This window comes from Mauremys reevesii, linkage group 19, assembly GCF_016161935.1.
Source record: "Mauremys reevesii isolate NIE-2019 linkage group 19, ASM1616193v1, whole genome shotgun sequence".
NCBI classification, from domain to species: Eukaryota; Metazoa; Chordata; order Testudines; family Geoemydidae; genus Mauremys; species Mauremys reevesii.
The window spans coordinates 16,088,536-16,103,440 of record NC_052641.1 but is presented as its reverse complement, the minus strand read 5'-3'; the positions used below and the strand labels follow the sequence as shown (position 1 = coordinate 16,103,440).

At 45.7% G+C, this 14,905-nt stretch overlaps 1 protein-coding gene across 4 annotated transcripts in view; it reads left to right on the top strand.

Annotated features, from left to right (window-relative positions):
- RAPGEF1 (Rap guanine nucleotide exchange factor 1) overlaps positions 1-14,905 on the top strand; it is a 159,541-nt gene that overhangs the window by 104,331 nt on the left and 40,305 nt on the right. For all 4 annotated transcript variants that reach the window (XM_039506981.1, XM_039506980.1, XM_039506978.1 and 1 more), the window contains 4 exons: positions 937-1,060; positions 2,795-2,978; positions 3,613-4,119; positions 13,405-13,607. In XM_039506981.1, coding sequence (XP_039362915.1) covers positions 937-1,060; positions 2,795-2,978; positions 3,613-4,119; positions 13,405-13,607 — 1,018 coding nt within the window. The remainder of the gene's footprint in view (positions 1-936; positions 1,061-2,794; positions 2,979-3,612; positions 4,120-13,404; positions 13,608-14,905) is intronic.

Below are 14,905 nucleotides of genomic sequence, written 5' to 3'. Positions count from 1 at the left end.
AATGCATGTTTATGGGCACTGGGGGAACGTAGGTGGCAGGAGATCACAAGGCAGACAAAGATGATCTTGGGTGGATGATGTGTAATCCTGGTTGGACCAAAAGGAATGAGGGAACTGTTCATCCAGAAATATTAGCAGAGGATCATACAGTATGGGCTACCTTCATTGCAAACCTCCAGTAATGGAGATACCACATAAGAAGAAGAATCTGTATGCAGTTAGTTGTGTGGTGTTTGGCACATTAAGAAACTGGTGAAAGGGATTCAAACTGTGTGAAAAAAATCATTTTTAACTGTGGTGTCCTTACCCTTTCTAAAAAGTAACCACAAGAAAGTTTCTGCACTCTATTCTGAGAAGTAGGAAAAACCACTAGGCTTCAGCACATGCATATGCTGTGTGCATGTTACAGACTTTACCCCTATAGCACCAATGCTGGTTGGTGGTGTGAAAAATGTACCTCATGTGGTTTTTTAGAAACATGCAGGGTCTTCTGCTGTTGAGGTCTGCGGTTGGCAGTGACCATCACATTTCTGTGTAGTTTCTGAATTTGAATGTTCTGTATGAAAAGTCCTGGCATATTCCGGAAAGAGAATGTGTGCATGCTCATTGGCAGCAGAGAGCTTGAGCTTATCTGTGGTATTAGAAGCAACATCTGAACATACAGAGAGATCTGTCCCATGTACTGTGATAAAACCACCTTAGTGTAATAAGAGGTAGGCATTTCCCAGCTATATCCTAGTGCCAAAATATAGACCCTTCTAGTACAGACCATGAAAGAGTGTGGATGACCATCTCCTCTACTGAGAGATGGTGCATAAATTGGTCAAGAATCCCTAACGTCGTGAGGCAGATAGACTCCTGGCTCCTAGAGCCTCAAAGCAACATTTGGATAATCAAGTATTTGAAGTTGCTGAACTTTTTTTTTTGGTCTTGCAGCCCTCCTCCAGCTTTGCCCCCTAAAAAAAGGCAGTCGGCACCTTCTCCTACCAGAGTGGCAGTAGTCGCACCTATGAGTCGAGCCACCAGTGGATCTAGTTTACCTATTGGAATCAACAGACAGGTAATGGCATAACCCTTTAAAAACATTGGAATCATGTTCTGGAAAGAAATAAGCTGCTGTCTTCATTCCTGCAGCACCCAGCGCATCTCCTCTCTTGCCAAAGAACCCTTGTTTTAAAGAACTGTACTTGAATGGACACATTTTCCTTGGAGAGGAGATTCAGCTACCTAAAACTTCATACAATAATATGCATACTCCTCTACCCCGATATAACGCGACCCGATATAACACGAATTCGGATATAACGCGGTAAAGCAGCGCTCTGGGGGGGCGGGGCTGTGAGCTCTGGCGGATCAAAGCAATTTCGGTATAATACGGTTTCACCTATTACGCGGTAAGATTTTTTGGCTCCCAAGGACAGCGTTATATCAGGGTAGAGGTGTAGTTTTATTTTTTTTAAGGCTTCTGTTCCATTTAAATAGTAAATTGCTACAAACTCTGTTGCTCTGAGCTGTGATGGACTTCAGTGATCTGAAAGAACAAGCGAGCCTGTCTGTAACAGAACATAGTATGCAGAATGATTGGCTGAACTTACCAAGACCCAAGTTTCTGTGTGTGGCATGATTCATATAGTACATTGGAGAGCTCAAAACTTCATATGCAGACTCTTGCGTCTTAAAATAGCTGTTAACCTAAAGAGACTGGTTTGAGCAGCTGTTTTCTGTCCACTAATGGGCTTGTAATGGGTAAAATGGCTGAGTAATAGAGGAATTAAGGAAATGATGGCGCTACGGGGGTTGTTTGCCTTCCCTCAGCCATTATTTGTCATTGGTACAGTGCTATAAATATACGTGCTGATTTACAGAACTAAGGACTTGTCCTCATTGCAGAGTTAACTTGATTTATAACTCGAGTCCCATCCACGCACCAGAACACTTAACTCAAGCGTGGTGGTGCTTTTAACTCAAGTTGGCTGGTCCATGGGGGGTACAGGCTGCAGCTCAGGTTAGCTCAGTTTGTCAGCCGCTAACACGACCGCTCTGTGCTGCTAATCCAATCAGGCTGTGCCGCTCTAGTGTTATTTCTCAGTGAGGCTGCTCTCACTTGAGCTAGACTAGCTCAAGAGGGTTAACGCGAGTTAACTGTGGTGAAGATATAACCATAAACACAGCTGCTAGCTTATTTTTTTTTAGACTATCATTTAACACTAGCTGCGCCGCGCCTCCTCCCCCTCCCCCCCATGTACATGCCTTAGCTAAGTCTGGTTGCCTTCAAGATGCTCCGGTACCAAGTAGTGAACAGGTTTGTGTTTTACTGAAGAGCTCAGCCTTCTCTTTGACAGCATGTGACACGTGTTCCTGGATCTCAGTACATGCTGTCTGAAATGCCAGCTGCACGTTTGAGTCAGTTGCTTCCTTTGGGGGGAGGGATTGCTCAGTGGTTAGAGCATTGGCCTGCTAAACCCAGAGTTGTGAGTTCAATCATTGAGGGAGCCACTTAGGGATCTGGGGCAAAAATCTGTCTGGGGATTGGTCTTGTTTTGGGCAGGGGGTTGGACTAGATGACCTTCTGAGGTCCCTTCCAACCCTGATATTCTATGATCTTTCTCTTCCACCTTTCTGCAAATAAACATAGCTTGAGAGCCTGGGCAGACCCGTTCTAAGTGGAGTGTACTGTGTAGCACGGGCAATCCCCACTCCCCTTTCTGCATACTGCCAGTGGGTGCCTTTTTCTCTTAGTATTTCTCCTGTTCACTGGCAAGTTGATGAGAATTTTTCTTTGTTTCTGCCTCAGGATTTTGATGCTGACTGTTACGCACAGAGGAGGCTGTCAGGCGGCAGCCACTCCTATGGAGGGGAATCCCCTCGCCTCTCGCCATGCAGTAGCATGGGCAAGCTCAGCAAGTCTGATGAGCAGCTCTCCTCACTGGACCGGGACAGTGGGCAGTGCTCCCGTAACACAAGCTGTGAAACATTAGGTAAGGAGAAGATCTCTTCAGAGCCATTGGGGAGTTCCAAGTCACTCTAGTGTTGTATCTTTTCTGAGCCATGAGGCAGAATTATAATGGGGCCCTGCCAGTATAACTGCCGCTGGTGGATCTGTGGTAAATTATATTCTGTTGGGGGTGAGGAAAGGCATGAAGTGGGTTAGTTCAGAAATCTTTCAGCTATAGAAGTCTGAATTCAGACTCAACTTGGGTCACAAGCTAAAATGCTTGTTGGTTTCAACCCCTTTTCTGCCCATCAGTCGAAAAGGGCAGCTCCGCTAGGTTAAAGCTATTTTATTTTCAAAGTTTTGAAGGAGATGTAACAATGAAGCGGAACAAATAAAATGCATTCACTAGAGAAACAATCTTTCTCTAATGATTCACGGGTTGAACTATTGTCACTAATCACTTATTACTAACCGTATGCTGGGCACTTTCCAGAAGATGTAGAAGAACAGTCTCTGGTGCAAAGAGCTTGCGCTCTAAATTGAAGAGATGTTATCACAAAGGTGACTGACAGTGCTGGGTGGGATACAGAAGAAGAAGGATCGCATAGACAGTAATGCAGTAACTCGGTTTAGGCATGAATAACACATGGTGTTCTTATCCTCTTTGTTGTACACAGATCACTATGATCCGGACTATGAATTCCTGCAGCAGGACCTCTCTAATGCTGACCAGATACCTCAGCAGGTGCCAAGTATCCTCAGCCCATTGCCAGAGTCTTTGGGCGAGTGTGGCTCCCCATTGCATGGACATGTTTTCCAGCTCCCCCAGGGCAGCTCCCCCCAGCCGCAATACTGCAGCCCGTTGACAGGAACACAGTCTACAGAGACTCCTCCAGCTTTGCCAGAGAAGAAGAGGAGGAGTGCAGCCTCTCAGACTTCGGATAATGCAGGCTGCAGAGTTTCCTATGAGAGGCACCCCTCACAATATGATAACATCTCAGAGGATGATATGCAGAACCCAGGAGCTCTCTCGTCAGTACCCTTCACGTCATTTGCTGCTGTCTTGCCCTTCCAGCAGGGCAATTCTTCAGTGCCGGTTGAATTCATTACCGAGTTTGCTGCTCCTGACTCTAAGGGTGACCCAGAGAACCCCCCTCCTCTGCCAGAGAAGAAAAACAAACACAGTAAGCAAGGGCCTGCATTGGTATTTCTCTTTCTTTCCCTTCCTCAAATTCTTCACCTCCCCAGTGTCCTACAGGTGATAATGTCCCTATTCCCTTAGGGCCAGGTGTGTCAATGGTCGACCTAAAATGTATGGGTGGGCAGCACCAATCCTTTGCCAATAAGAGCCAGATTTTTAAAGGTACTTCAGAAGCCAATCTGCATCTTTAAGCACCTGTCGGATTTTTCAAAAGTGCCTACGCACCTAACTCCCATTGAAATCTAGGACTATGACTGTCTGCCCTTAAAATACTATGGTGGCACAGTTGTGCCACTGCAGCATTTTAAGTGTGACACTCACTTCAGTGATGGGAGGGGTTCTTTCATCGCAGTAGTTAATCCACCTCCCCAAAAGGCGGTAGCTAGATCGACAGATGAATTCTCCTGTCAACTGCCCACTATCCACACCAGGGTTTAGGTCGGCTTAACGACATCTCTTAGAGATGTGGATTTTTCACACTGCTGAGAGACACAGCTGTGCTGATGTAACTTTTCAGTGTAGACCAGCCTTAGGAGTGAAAGGCTCTAACTCTGTCCTAGGCTGTCTACACTACAGCGCCTAATCTGGCATAGCCCCCTAGTGTAGTCCTTGCCTATACCAACAGAAGGAGTTGTTCTGCCACTGTGGGAACACTGCCTCTCGAACAACGTTAGCTGTGTCGACTGCAGTGCTCTTCTGTCAGCATCGGTGTGTCTCCACTCAGGGCTTTGTCAGCATAGCTGTGTCGGGAGGTGGGTTTTTTCACACCCCTGACCAACAGAGCTATGCCAATGTAAGTTTTAGTTGTAGACTCACCACAAGGGAGCCAGAGAGCAGCAGTTAGATCTGACAGCTTGTCACTGCCTTTAAGGATGGTTTCTTTCTCCATACCAGTCTCAAACCAGAGTGGCCCTGTCTTTTGGATCACTCTATTTTATTCCCACAAGATCACCTCAAAGTTGTTATGGCCACTTTCTCACCACACAGGAGGGCTGGACTATCTCCAAGAGCCCAGAGAGAGGGGTTCTTTCCTGGTCCTTCTCCCCACTTAAGGCTAAGCGCTGCCAGCCCGGCAGTTTAGCATCCAGATTGTGATCACCCCGGCATGGCAGCACAGGAGTAGCCTGTCACGATGGTGTCCAATGCTGCCATTTTGTCTGGGTCACTGTCTTCATTTTAAGCATAAGATGATACATTATTAAAATGAGCACGGTGTGAATGCCAGGTCTTTCCATCGTTAACCAAACTCCCAGCTCCTCAAGCAGTGGCTCTGAGGACTAGAGGTCATGACCGTATTCTGATTACCTTAATTTTCACAAAACAGTAGATCCCTTGCTTAAAACATGGGGGTCTCATTGAAAGGGAGCAGCTATACTGATTCATCAGGGAATGAACTGAACACTGGAATGTGTGATAAGATCCAGCAAGTGATCAGCCACAGGCTAGCTTTCCAGTTCTTCATTTAAATAGATTGTGTGCACGGTCTCATCATTCAGCATCAACCGTATTTTATAATGTAACTCACAGCCCAGCCAAGAGGAGATTTGAAAAATGCCAAGCTGGCTCTGACCTGGGTTTGTCGTTTGCAGTATTCTCATGGGAAGAGGCTGGGTTTGAAACTTGCCTGGCTTGCTTAGCTGGTCACTGTTATATCAAACCTCAGCCAATTCCTTTCTTACATGACCATATTAAAAAAACAAAAGTTCATCATCAAAAAGCAGCATCTCCATTGGTAAGGACAGTGCCCAAATTGTCCAGGCCACACTTGCAACCCGTACTGCTTGCACTGAGAGTAGAACCTGACCGGGGCCCAATCCTGAGAGGCCAGTTTACTGCAGTAGTTCGGTACACTGTCCACATATATAATATGTGATATAGACAATAACATATACACCTCTACCCCGATAGAACGCTGTCCTCGGGAGCCTTTGCTATGTGGGCAGCAGGGACCATGCAGCCTGACTCCTCAACAGGGAACTGGGCCCGGTGGGGTGGGGTGGGATGAGGCTCGGGCTGGGCGCTGTGCCGGCGGCTCCAACGTCTCTCCCACCGTGCCCTTTTGCTGTGCCCTGCTGCCCCGGATCACCGGGAGATGCGGGAGCCGGGTGAGGCTGGCCCTGCGGGTGGCCGCTCCGGAAGCGTGTTCGATGTGGTGACAAAATAATGAGCTCTGTGCAGGTAGAGACGGGTCCGCTTGTGTGTGCCGGCGCCTTGCCACGGGGGGCTGATGGGCTGTTACCTAGAGGACTCCACTCCCGGCCATCTCGGGCTGGCCGATGCGACCTGTACCTGCCCGCGCCTCTGATCGCTCACGAGGAGGGGGGGTGCTGTTGGCCTGCGCACTGGGAGTTGTTAGCTGAACTGTGCTGCCAAGCAGCGCTGTTGTCTTTCTCTTAGCCAACAGTGGTGCAGCCCCGCCCCCCAAAGCGCTGCTTTACTGTGTTATATCCGAATTCATGTTGTATCGGGTCGCGTTGTATCGGGGTAGAGGTGTATCTGTCTCTTGTGAGCAAGGTAAGGCAAAATGTTTAAAGGTACGTAGAGTGAATAGCAGGGAGCTACAGTGCTGGCTTGTAGACATCACAAAGCAAATATAGGCTAGTACGTTACTTAGCTTCAGTTATTGACTCTGACTCTATCCCAAATGATTTAGTGGTAACAGCCATATGGCTTGTGTGCAGCACTAACTGAATTGGTGCAAATCCTCATTGCTGGTCACAGGATCCGGCACACCGCTCATCTCTACATATTGACTCTTCTTTTTAGTAAGGGCTTCATCCAAGCCCAGATTCATTCCTTGCAAGCTGGTGCATGGGGGCGAAGACTCAACTCTCTATGGGCACCTGCGTGACTGGAGATGTTTGGGCTAAAGGCAATTTGGTGACCCCATTCATAATGAAGAGTGGCTTGGGCTATTTGCCTGGCTGTCTAAGCCCCTCTTCATTCTTTTCTGTTATCCTATGAAGTCAAGGAGAGTTACTTAAAAACAATGTAAACAGCTATCTTTTCTTTACTGCTTGTGTGCACTGTTAACCCCAGTAACAAGGCCTGCAAGTGAGTCATCTTTGATGTTTAACTGGGCTTTTAGAATTAGCTGCCTTCTGTAATCTGAAGCTATCAGAAGGCTCTGAAGCATTGATTAGATTGTATTGTTAGGAGGGGAGATGTTGTTATCCAGCATGTAGTCTGTTGTTAAGACATCCTTGGTGCAAAGCTGGCTGAAGTATTTGGGGTGTAACCTGACTTTATACATTGCAGCAGACACCTTAATTGCATTCATGTGTTGTGCAATTAATTGTGACACTGAGAGATTGCTATATATAGTCCATACCCTTCATGTAAGCATGCTACAGTTCTGTGGTTGTTAGCTTTACCTTATTGTTGCTCATAACAAATTTCTGTAAAACATTGACAGAAATAAGATTTTATGGTAGCACCACCACTCCCTTTTGGCCTACCTGCTGTATCTTACAATGAACTGATGCATGCAAATATCCTGGTATAATTACATACATTGAGAGGCACTGATAACATATCTACACAATATGTGCAGGACACACTCCTGGGGTACTGACAATACATGCATTTGTTAAAAAGATCTAGAGCTGTCACAGCTGCAACTTCATTGTGGTCTCACTGTTCTGGGTCATCTTCAGGCAACTTATTTATTGGCAGGAAATGTTACAATGAAGACAAAGGTGGACTTTTAATTAATAATGTACAGCAAGTCCTGTCTAAATTAACCATATGTATTACTGTGAACTGTGCCCAGAGAGACTTCAAACAGCAGCCTTCTCCCTGGCCTGAATTATTATTTATGTAGTGCTGTAAGAGTACATGTTACTGTGCTAGTGGTGAACTGTTCTAGACTATTATTGAGAGCTAGCAATGTTCTCATTCTGTACAAGGCACGAGTATAGAACAATTTTAACCGCAAAGAGCTTATAGTCTAAAACAGGATCCTGCCCCCAAACAGCTTAGAATCTGGAGATGAGTCATTTGTTCATTTTTCTCTCTATCTTCGCCCCTTTTTCTCCCCCTGTCAGTGGGAAGTAAGTGCAGAATGGTGCCATCTGAGCAGCTGGTTTCTAATTGCTGTAGTTATGCTGAGGACAGTTGCTGGTCATATCCAGGATGATATAAACTATTTGAAAAGCAGGTATCATCCCCAGAGGTCATGGCAAAGCTTCTTTGAGCTTGTCTTCACTAGTGGGTCAATATGAGGTGTAGCTTGAGCGTTCCCATTGACTCAGCCCCTGTCCACACACACAAACCATCACTCATGCCCAGTAGTGGCAGTAATCTGAGTTGGCTGACATGACTACAAATACAGGGCAGAGCCTTCAGCAAATTTATCTCATCAGCTGCTAATACAACCCATCCACAGTGTTAAGTGCAGGTTAGCGCCATGATACAACATCAGGGGCTGCTAGTCCTCCAGTGCCTTCACACAATCCATCAGGCACCTGCATCCTGGCTTTTTCTTGCCTTTTCCTGTTCCTTGACTAGAAGTCAACTGCCACTGCATATAAGCCTGATTGGCCTTCTGTCCCCCCAGTGTTGTGCTGCTTCCGGTACCAGCAACTGCAAGCCTCCATCTCCAGTACACAGCTGTGTTTTTGAGAATGGAGCCCCAGAAGAGATCATGTCAGCCTGGTGGCAGCAGGCCAGAGGCCAACACCAAAGTACTGATGGCTCTCTGGTGCGAAGCTAGCAGGGTCTGTGAATTTGTCTAGGAGGCAGTTACCATGTGGAGTGCAACAACCTACTAGGTTGCCCAAAGAGATTTCATTCCTTTGACAGTGAGAGCATTTTATACTGTGTAGATGGGGGATTTCTACTCAGAGCAGAAAGTAAGAGGACCACCGCACATACTTGGTCCCAGTAAGGTGATACCAGCCACAATCTGGCTTTTCAAGTGTTCTCTCTCTAGATTTTGGGTTGACATAAGCTGGGCGGAGGGAGATGCTTCAAATTATGTCTCACACTCCTGCCTCTTCTCCAGGTGTACTCCCTCAGACTTTGTCTTTATATCTCTGCTGTTCATTGAGGAGGCTGCAGCCCCTGTTCCACCCTTCGGTGTATGGAATAAACTGCAGGATGTGCAGCTTGCTCTGAGCCAGTGATGTAATTTCCCCATCTGCTTTTTGAATGTCTGCCTCATTAAAAACTGCAGCACAGAGGGGAGGGCAGGAGATGGGTGGGAGCCTATGCAAAGAGCAATCTCAGGAATGTTTCCATTTTCTCAACCTTCTGCTAAAGATCAGAGGCCTTTAAAGAGCCAGTGTGCCCCTTTAATTTGTCTTCTGTCCCCCTGGCCCTCCCCGCAACATTGAATTCAGGGATTGTATTTCACTATTTCATATGGTTTTTCCTTAACCTAAAATTGTAGATGAAGTCAGAGTAGAAGCAGAGATGCTCTCACCTTCTCTGCACTGGTTCTAACAAGGGGAGCAGTAGCTGCCATGGCAATGGGGAGCATTAGTGCCATAAACAGCCGAGATAAAAGAGCTCTTCATTATTCCCTTACAGATTAAGTTAAGGCTGCCAACTGCATTCAGTCGCTCTGCCTTGAGTTAATGCATGGACTGTAATTTAATTTTCCACAAGAAGCTAATGTGTCACCTTTTTCACCGACACTTCTCGTTACTGCTGTAATGCAGCCTTTAAACCCGGTAGATCCTTTGGTATTGGCTGGTACTTCAGCTCTGTATGCTAAATGTAGCACGTTAAATGGTTTTGTAGCTGAATCCTTATTAAGGCTTAGTGTGAACATGCCAATGTTGGCTATGTAATGTTGAGATCACCAAGTCCAGGCTCTGACTCGTTGGCTTCTCTCCTATCCCAGAATATGCCCTTCGGTCTCAGCCTATTGGCCTCCATTCCTCCACCCAGGAGAGGCACAGGGAGGGATAGGTGGTCTATACGGATGCATCATAAACTGGAATTTTTGTATGTCCTATGGCTTCATGGTGTACTGAGTGTACATTTCGCTGTACATAATGAAGGGAATAGCTGGGTCTGCTGAGACTTGCTGGTATTTGGAAACACACATGGCAGTGATGTAAAATAAGAGGATCTTGGTGGATCAGTGCCTTAATCCCCTCACTTTTCACCTTTAGAGAGTTATGTTCAAATACAAATGACATCGCCAGTGGAATAAATTTGGTGGTCTCAGCCCTAACCCTAATGGTCATTTGTCCACACCAGTAAAAATACAAGCATATCCCCACAGAGAGACACACTTCGGTACACTGATCGCTCCTGGCTTTGGGAAGGACAAAGTCTGAAACAGCAGAGGTTGTGAGGCTCTTTGGTAGAGCTGTGTTAGGCGCCCAGGAAAGGTACTGAAGATCGGGATTGAGGGGCACAGGCAGAGCTGCGTGGGATCTGCAGGGATGCTGCAGGACAGCAGTGTGATGAACATTGGCAGAACTGTGTGAGGTCTTACGACTGGAATAGTATCAGGTGTTACTGCTCAAGATTGAGGTGCAGCAACAGAGTTGTGCTACACAGTGTTTTTCTGCACTTTGGCTGCCATAGCTCCTTTTTATTTAGTTAGTTCGAGCTGTACTTTTTGGACAGCTTTTAGTCTCCTCTTCTAAGTAAAGTTTAAAAATATCAGAGGAAGTCTCAAAAAAGGTGTAGGCGACAAGTGCCGAGCGGTCCTTCCTGCTGACACTTACTTATATGAGGCTGCATCCTCTTTGAAATTGGACAGCTTGTAGATTGCCATTGGCTGGAGCAGCACATAGTGCTGCGCTTTTGGGTTGCAGACCTCATGTGGTGGGATCTGGCCTCTGTGTTTTGCATAAAGGGTTCATGTTGCATTCTGATGACTGCACATAAAGCTTTTATTATTGACATTGGTTTGTTGCAGCTGGAACACCCGCAAAGGCTGAATGTTTGCCACTTAATGATTAGACTTAAAAACTTACATGAGGGAAAAATGTCACTAATAATAAGTAGAACACTTTGTGAATGACAAGGTGGTTCTGAAAAAGATGCCGATCAGCCTTTTTAAAGTGCTTGAATGGTGCTGTGCTCTCTACTCTGCCCTCCGTTCCTCTCCTCAGATTTTGCAAAGTTATTTTCCATCCTTAATCACCCTAGTTTTGTGTAGCAGTTGGAAAAGTGGGTGTCTTGCCTGTACAGTAAAATACAACTTGCAATCAGTGGGTGTCTTGCAATCAGACGTGCACAGATAGACCTTGTGCCTGTACTGAGTCCCACTGACTTCAGTGGGGCACTACGCAGGTACAAAGGTCCACTCATGAGGATCCTGTTGTGGGATTGGGGCCTTATTATGTCTAGCATCTTCCCTACAAGCTGCAATCCAAAAATGCTTTACAGCATTTGGATTCTGTTGCAGAATTAGAGACACATTGAGATGTTTAGGAAAGGGGCGGGGGAGAGAGAGAGGTTTGCAGCAGAAATTTGAGATGACTCAGTGAAGTGGAAAGACCCTATTCCAGATGGCTGCAGTTCTAAATGAGAAGGCTTTCCCGCTAGCGCTGGCAGTAGCCTGGGAGAAGACATGCTGGATGAGTTTGAAGAGACAAGTCCATGAGGAAGGCCATCATGTCTATTCAAAATAGGGTGACCAGATGTCCTGATTTTATAGGCACAGTCCCGATTTTGGGGTCTTTTTCTTATATGGGATCCTATTACCCCCCACCTCCTGTCCTGATTTTTCACACTTGCTGTCTGGTCACCCTAATTCAAAAGGAAGCAGTTTTGAATTTCATCCGGCAAAGAGAAGAGAGTCAGTTGAGAGGTTTGAGGATGGGTACTGTGGACATGCTGCTTTGTCTGGTGGAAAGCAACGGAGACATGTGCTGTGTGTGAGTGACTGTGGACAGCTATGATTTGTAGAGGCAATGGTAGTATTGAGGGTGGCAGGATGAAAGGGACAGTGATCAGGGACACTGAAAGATTAAAAAGATTTGTTTTAAACAAAATGTCACTTCCTGTTTCTAAAAGTACCTCGGATTATTCAACCTGAAGGAGTTTTTTAAAATCCAATTTACTTTTCACTGTTTACGCAAGTTTTTTTTAACTACCTGCACTTCACTCAGCTGGGAAGGCAAAAACTGCCTTGTTAGCTGGTTTGATTTCTATTTGGTTTCACTGTTTGTTTCTCATGCAGCAGCACAGTACTGCAATGTTGGAATCATTTAAGCCCAAATAAAATATTTTTACTGAATTGAAAAACCAATTTGTGAAAATATTTCTTATTTGATGCTGCAAGTGGACGTTGTCCTTTGAAGACGTACTTCACTTTGGAGGCAATTCCAGGGAAGAAAGTGATAGTGGATAATCATCTCACTTGAAATCATGCCCCATAATAAATATCCAAAATACTTTACTTGATACCTGCCAGTGGCATTGAAAAGGCCCAAAATAAAAAATGAATGTGAGTTAAACACCAGTCTCACCAGCCAGCTTTGCTTGGCAAGTTCATGTAGTATCTAAATCCTCTTTTCCAGTTATCAGGCTGTCTGGTTCCCCTTTCCTCTGTATAATTCTGAATCTCAAGGTAGCTTGTTTTGTGGTGATAGCACCTGATAACCGTATAGACAAAGACCTAAGTCTCCATGTTCTAGAAATATTTATACCCATTGGCCCGAGATTTGGAGCAAGTTGGCATAGGTTATGTTAGACTAGCGCAACTTTTTGGAGCATGGTTGCTTAGAAGCAAACTCAAAACTGGGCCTTGGGCCGCTTTAAGGGAGACAGCCGATCAGACAACTGGATTGGCTGGCTCTCCAGTGAATCCTAATGACGGGTGAACTGATGCCCCCTCTTGAGGTATGATGATGTTTGCAGCTGCTTTCAGCCAATGTGAACAGATCACTGTACTAGGCCTGGTCTGTGCTTAAAAATTCACATTCCCGAGCCCCAGAATGCTTCTGTCAACCTAGCTACCATTGCTAGAGGAGGTGAAGTTACTACAGGGATAGAAAAACCCCTTCATTGCTTGTAATCTGCATCTACACTACAGGCTTACAGCCTCAGAGCTAAGGCACTGTAGCCATGTTGCTATAGCCCCCATAGTCTGGATGTGGCCTAGTATGGGGAAACCTGACAAACTGGCTCTGTTCACCCTCCTGAAGCAAAGTCCAATAACGGGTTCAGTGTGTCCATTTGTATTTTGGTTTTGCTTTTTTTATGGGGGAAGGATCCTGCCCACTTGTTACCTCTGTTACTGAAAAGGCTGTAGTGGACTGGTCAACAGCAATGAGTGTGGTCCTGATTTGTATTACAGTGCTGGCATATTTGCAGTTTATGGAAGACTACTCAGAGCCGCAGCCGTCCATGTTCTACCAGACACCTCAGAACGAACACATCTACCAGCAGAAAAACAAGCACCTCATGGAAGTCTATGGGTTCAACGACTCGTTCAGCAGCACGGACTCATCGCAAGAACTGGCACCACCCCCCGCCCTTCCGCCAAAACAGCGACAGCTGGTGAGTGACACCCTCCGTATTCTGCCAAACAAAGACAGTTTGACTTCTAGGAACAGCTTTGGGGAAGTGACCTTCTTTTCATTCTGTGCTGCTTGTGTTCCTGGAAGACTGCAGGTCTGGATCAATGTCTTTATGTTTACATTACCTGGGTTACACTCCCTGAAACCTAAACTTAACGTGTTTTTCAGACATCTTGCATGACCTAGTTTAACCACCATTCTTCATTCCAACCCTCAAATTGAGAGCACTCCTCATGAGCTTTGAAAAACCAAAACTGAGACTCAAAAGCCTTGCCTACACTGTGGTTGAAACTGTGTTGGCTACTGTCCTCTTTAATCACATTTGCTACGAACAGTGGCCAATCCAGACAATAACTTTTTCTGACGTCTGTGATAGCTAAACCATGCTACAGACCACACATTCTTAGATAAAACTTCTCAGCCAGTGGTCAGAAAACTGGCTAGGAGCAACCATTTATACTTAGTTGCTCCTTGTATAGTCTGTCGTAACAAAGATTGTGCCAAAGAGCCCTAGTGTGTCCAATACCTCTAACAAACATATGTGCTCCCCATAGTCTCCTGCTGTTCCATATTCCATATTCACAAGGAGCTGGGGAGCCATTCCGGTGCCAGCTTTGCCATTTTGGCTTTCTTTAAAACAGGGCTTGTCCTTTTTCTGGTCGAATCTGACTTGAGGTTTTTGCTGCTTCAGAACAGGAATTCCACTTGGCCATCTAGAAAGAAAAACCCACCACATTCATCTTGCCCTTTCAGTCCCCAGCACATAGCCAGTGCACTTTGAGCATGTTGGTGTGGGTGCTGTGGGGGCTTGAATGCCAGTTTTGAGCACTGTGAATGAAATCATGGCCTCATTTAAGTCAGTAGGACTTTTGCCATTGACTTCAGTGGAGCCAGGATTTTACCCAGGGTTGGTTTTTTTTGTTTGGTTGGTTTTTTTGGGAGGGGTTCCTCTAAATGTTTTTCATAGTGCCCTCTTTTTACTTCAGCCTCCTCACTTCAGGGATTTAAAAAAAAATAAAACTAACAAACTAGTATGGGGGTAAAAACAGCTCCTGGGCCCTAGCAGCTAATTCCTGTTGCTGCAGCTTTAGTAGCAGGCCTGGAGGAATTGTAAAGAATGGGCCATAGTACTATTGCTTAACTTGACAAGTTTACTTCAGGCCTTCAAGAGGTGATGCTTGCCTCCCATGTTGCATGAAAGAATCATTCATGTTAGTCCCTATTGGCATATTTCCTCAGCTCTTATCTGTGCTGACTTCTGACTATCCCAGTGCATTT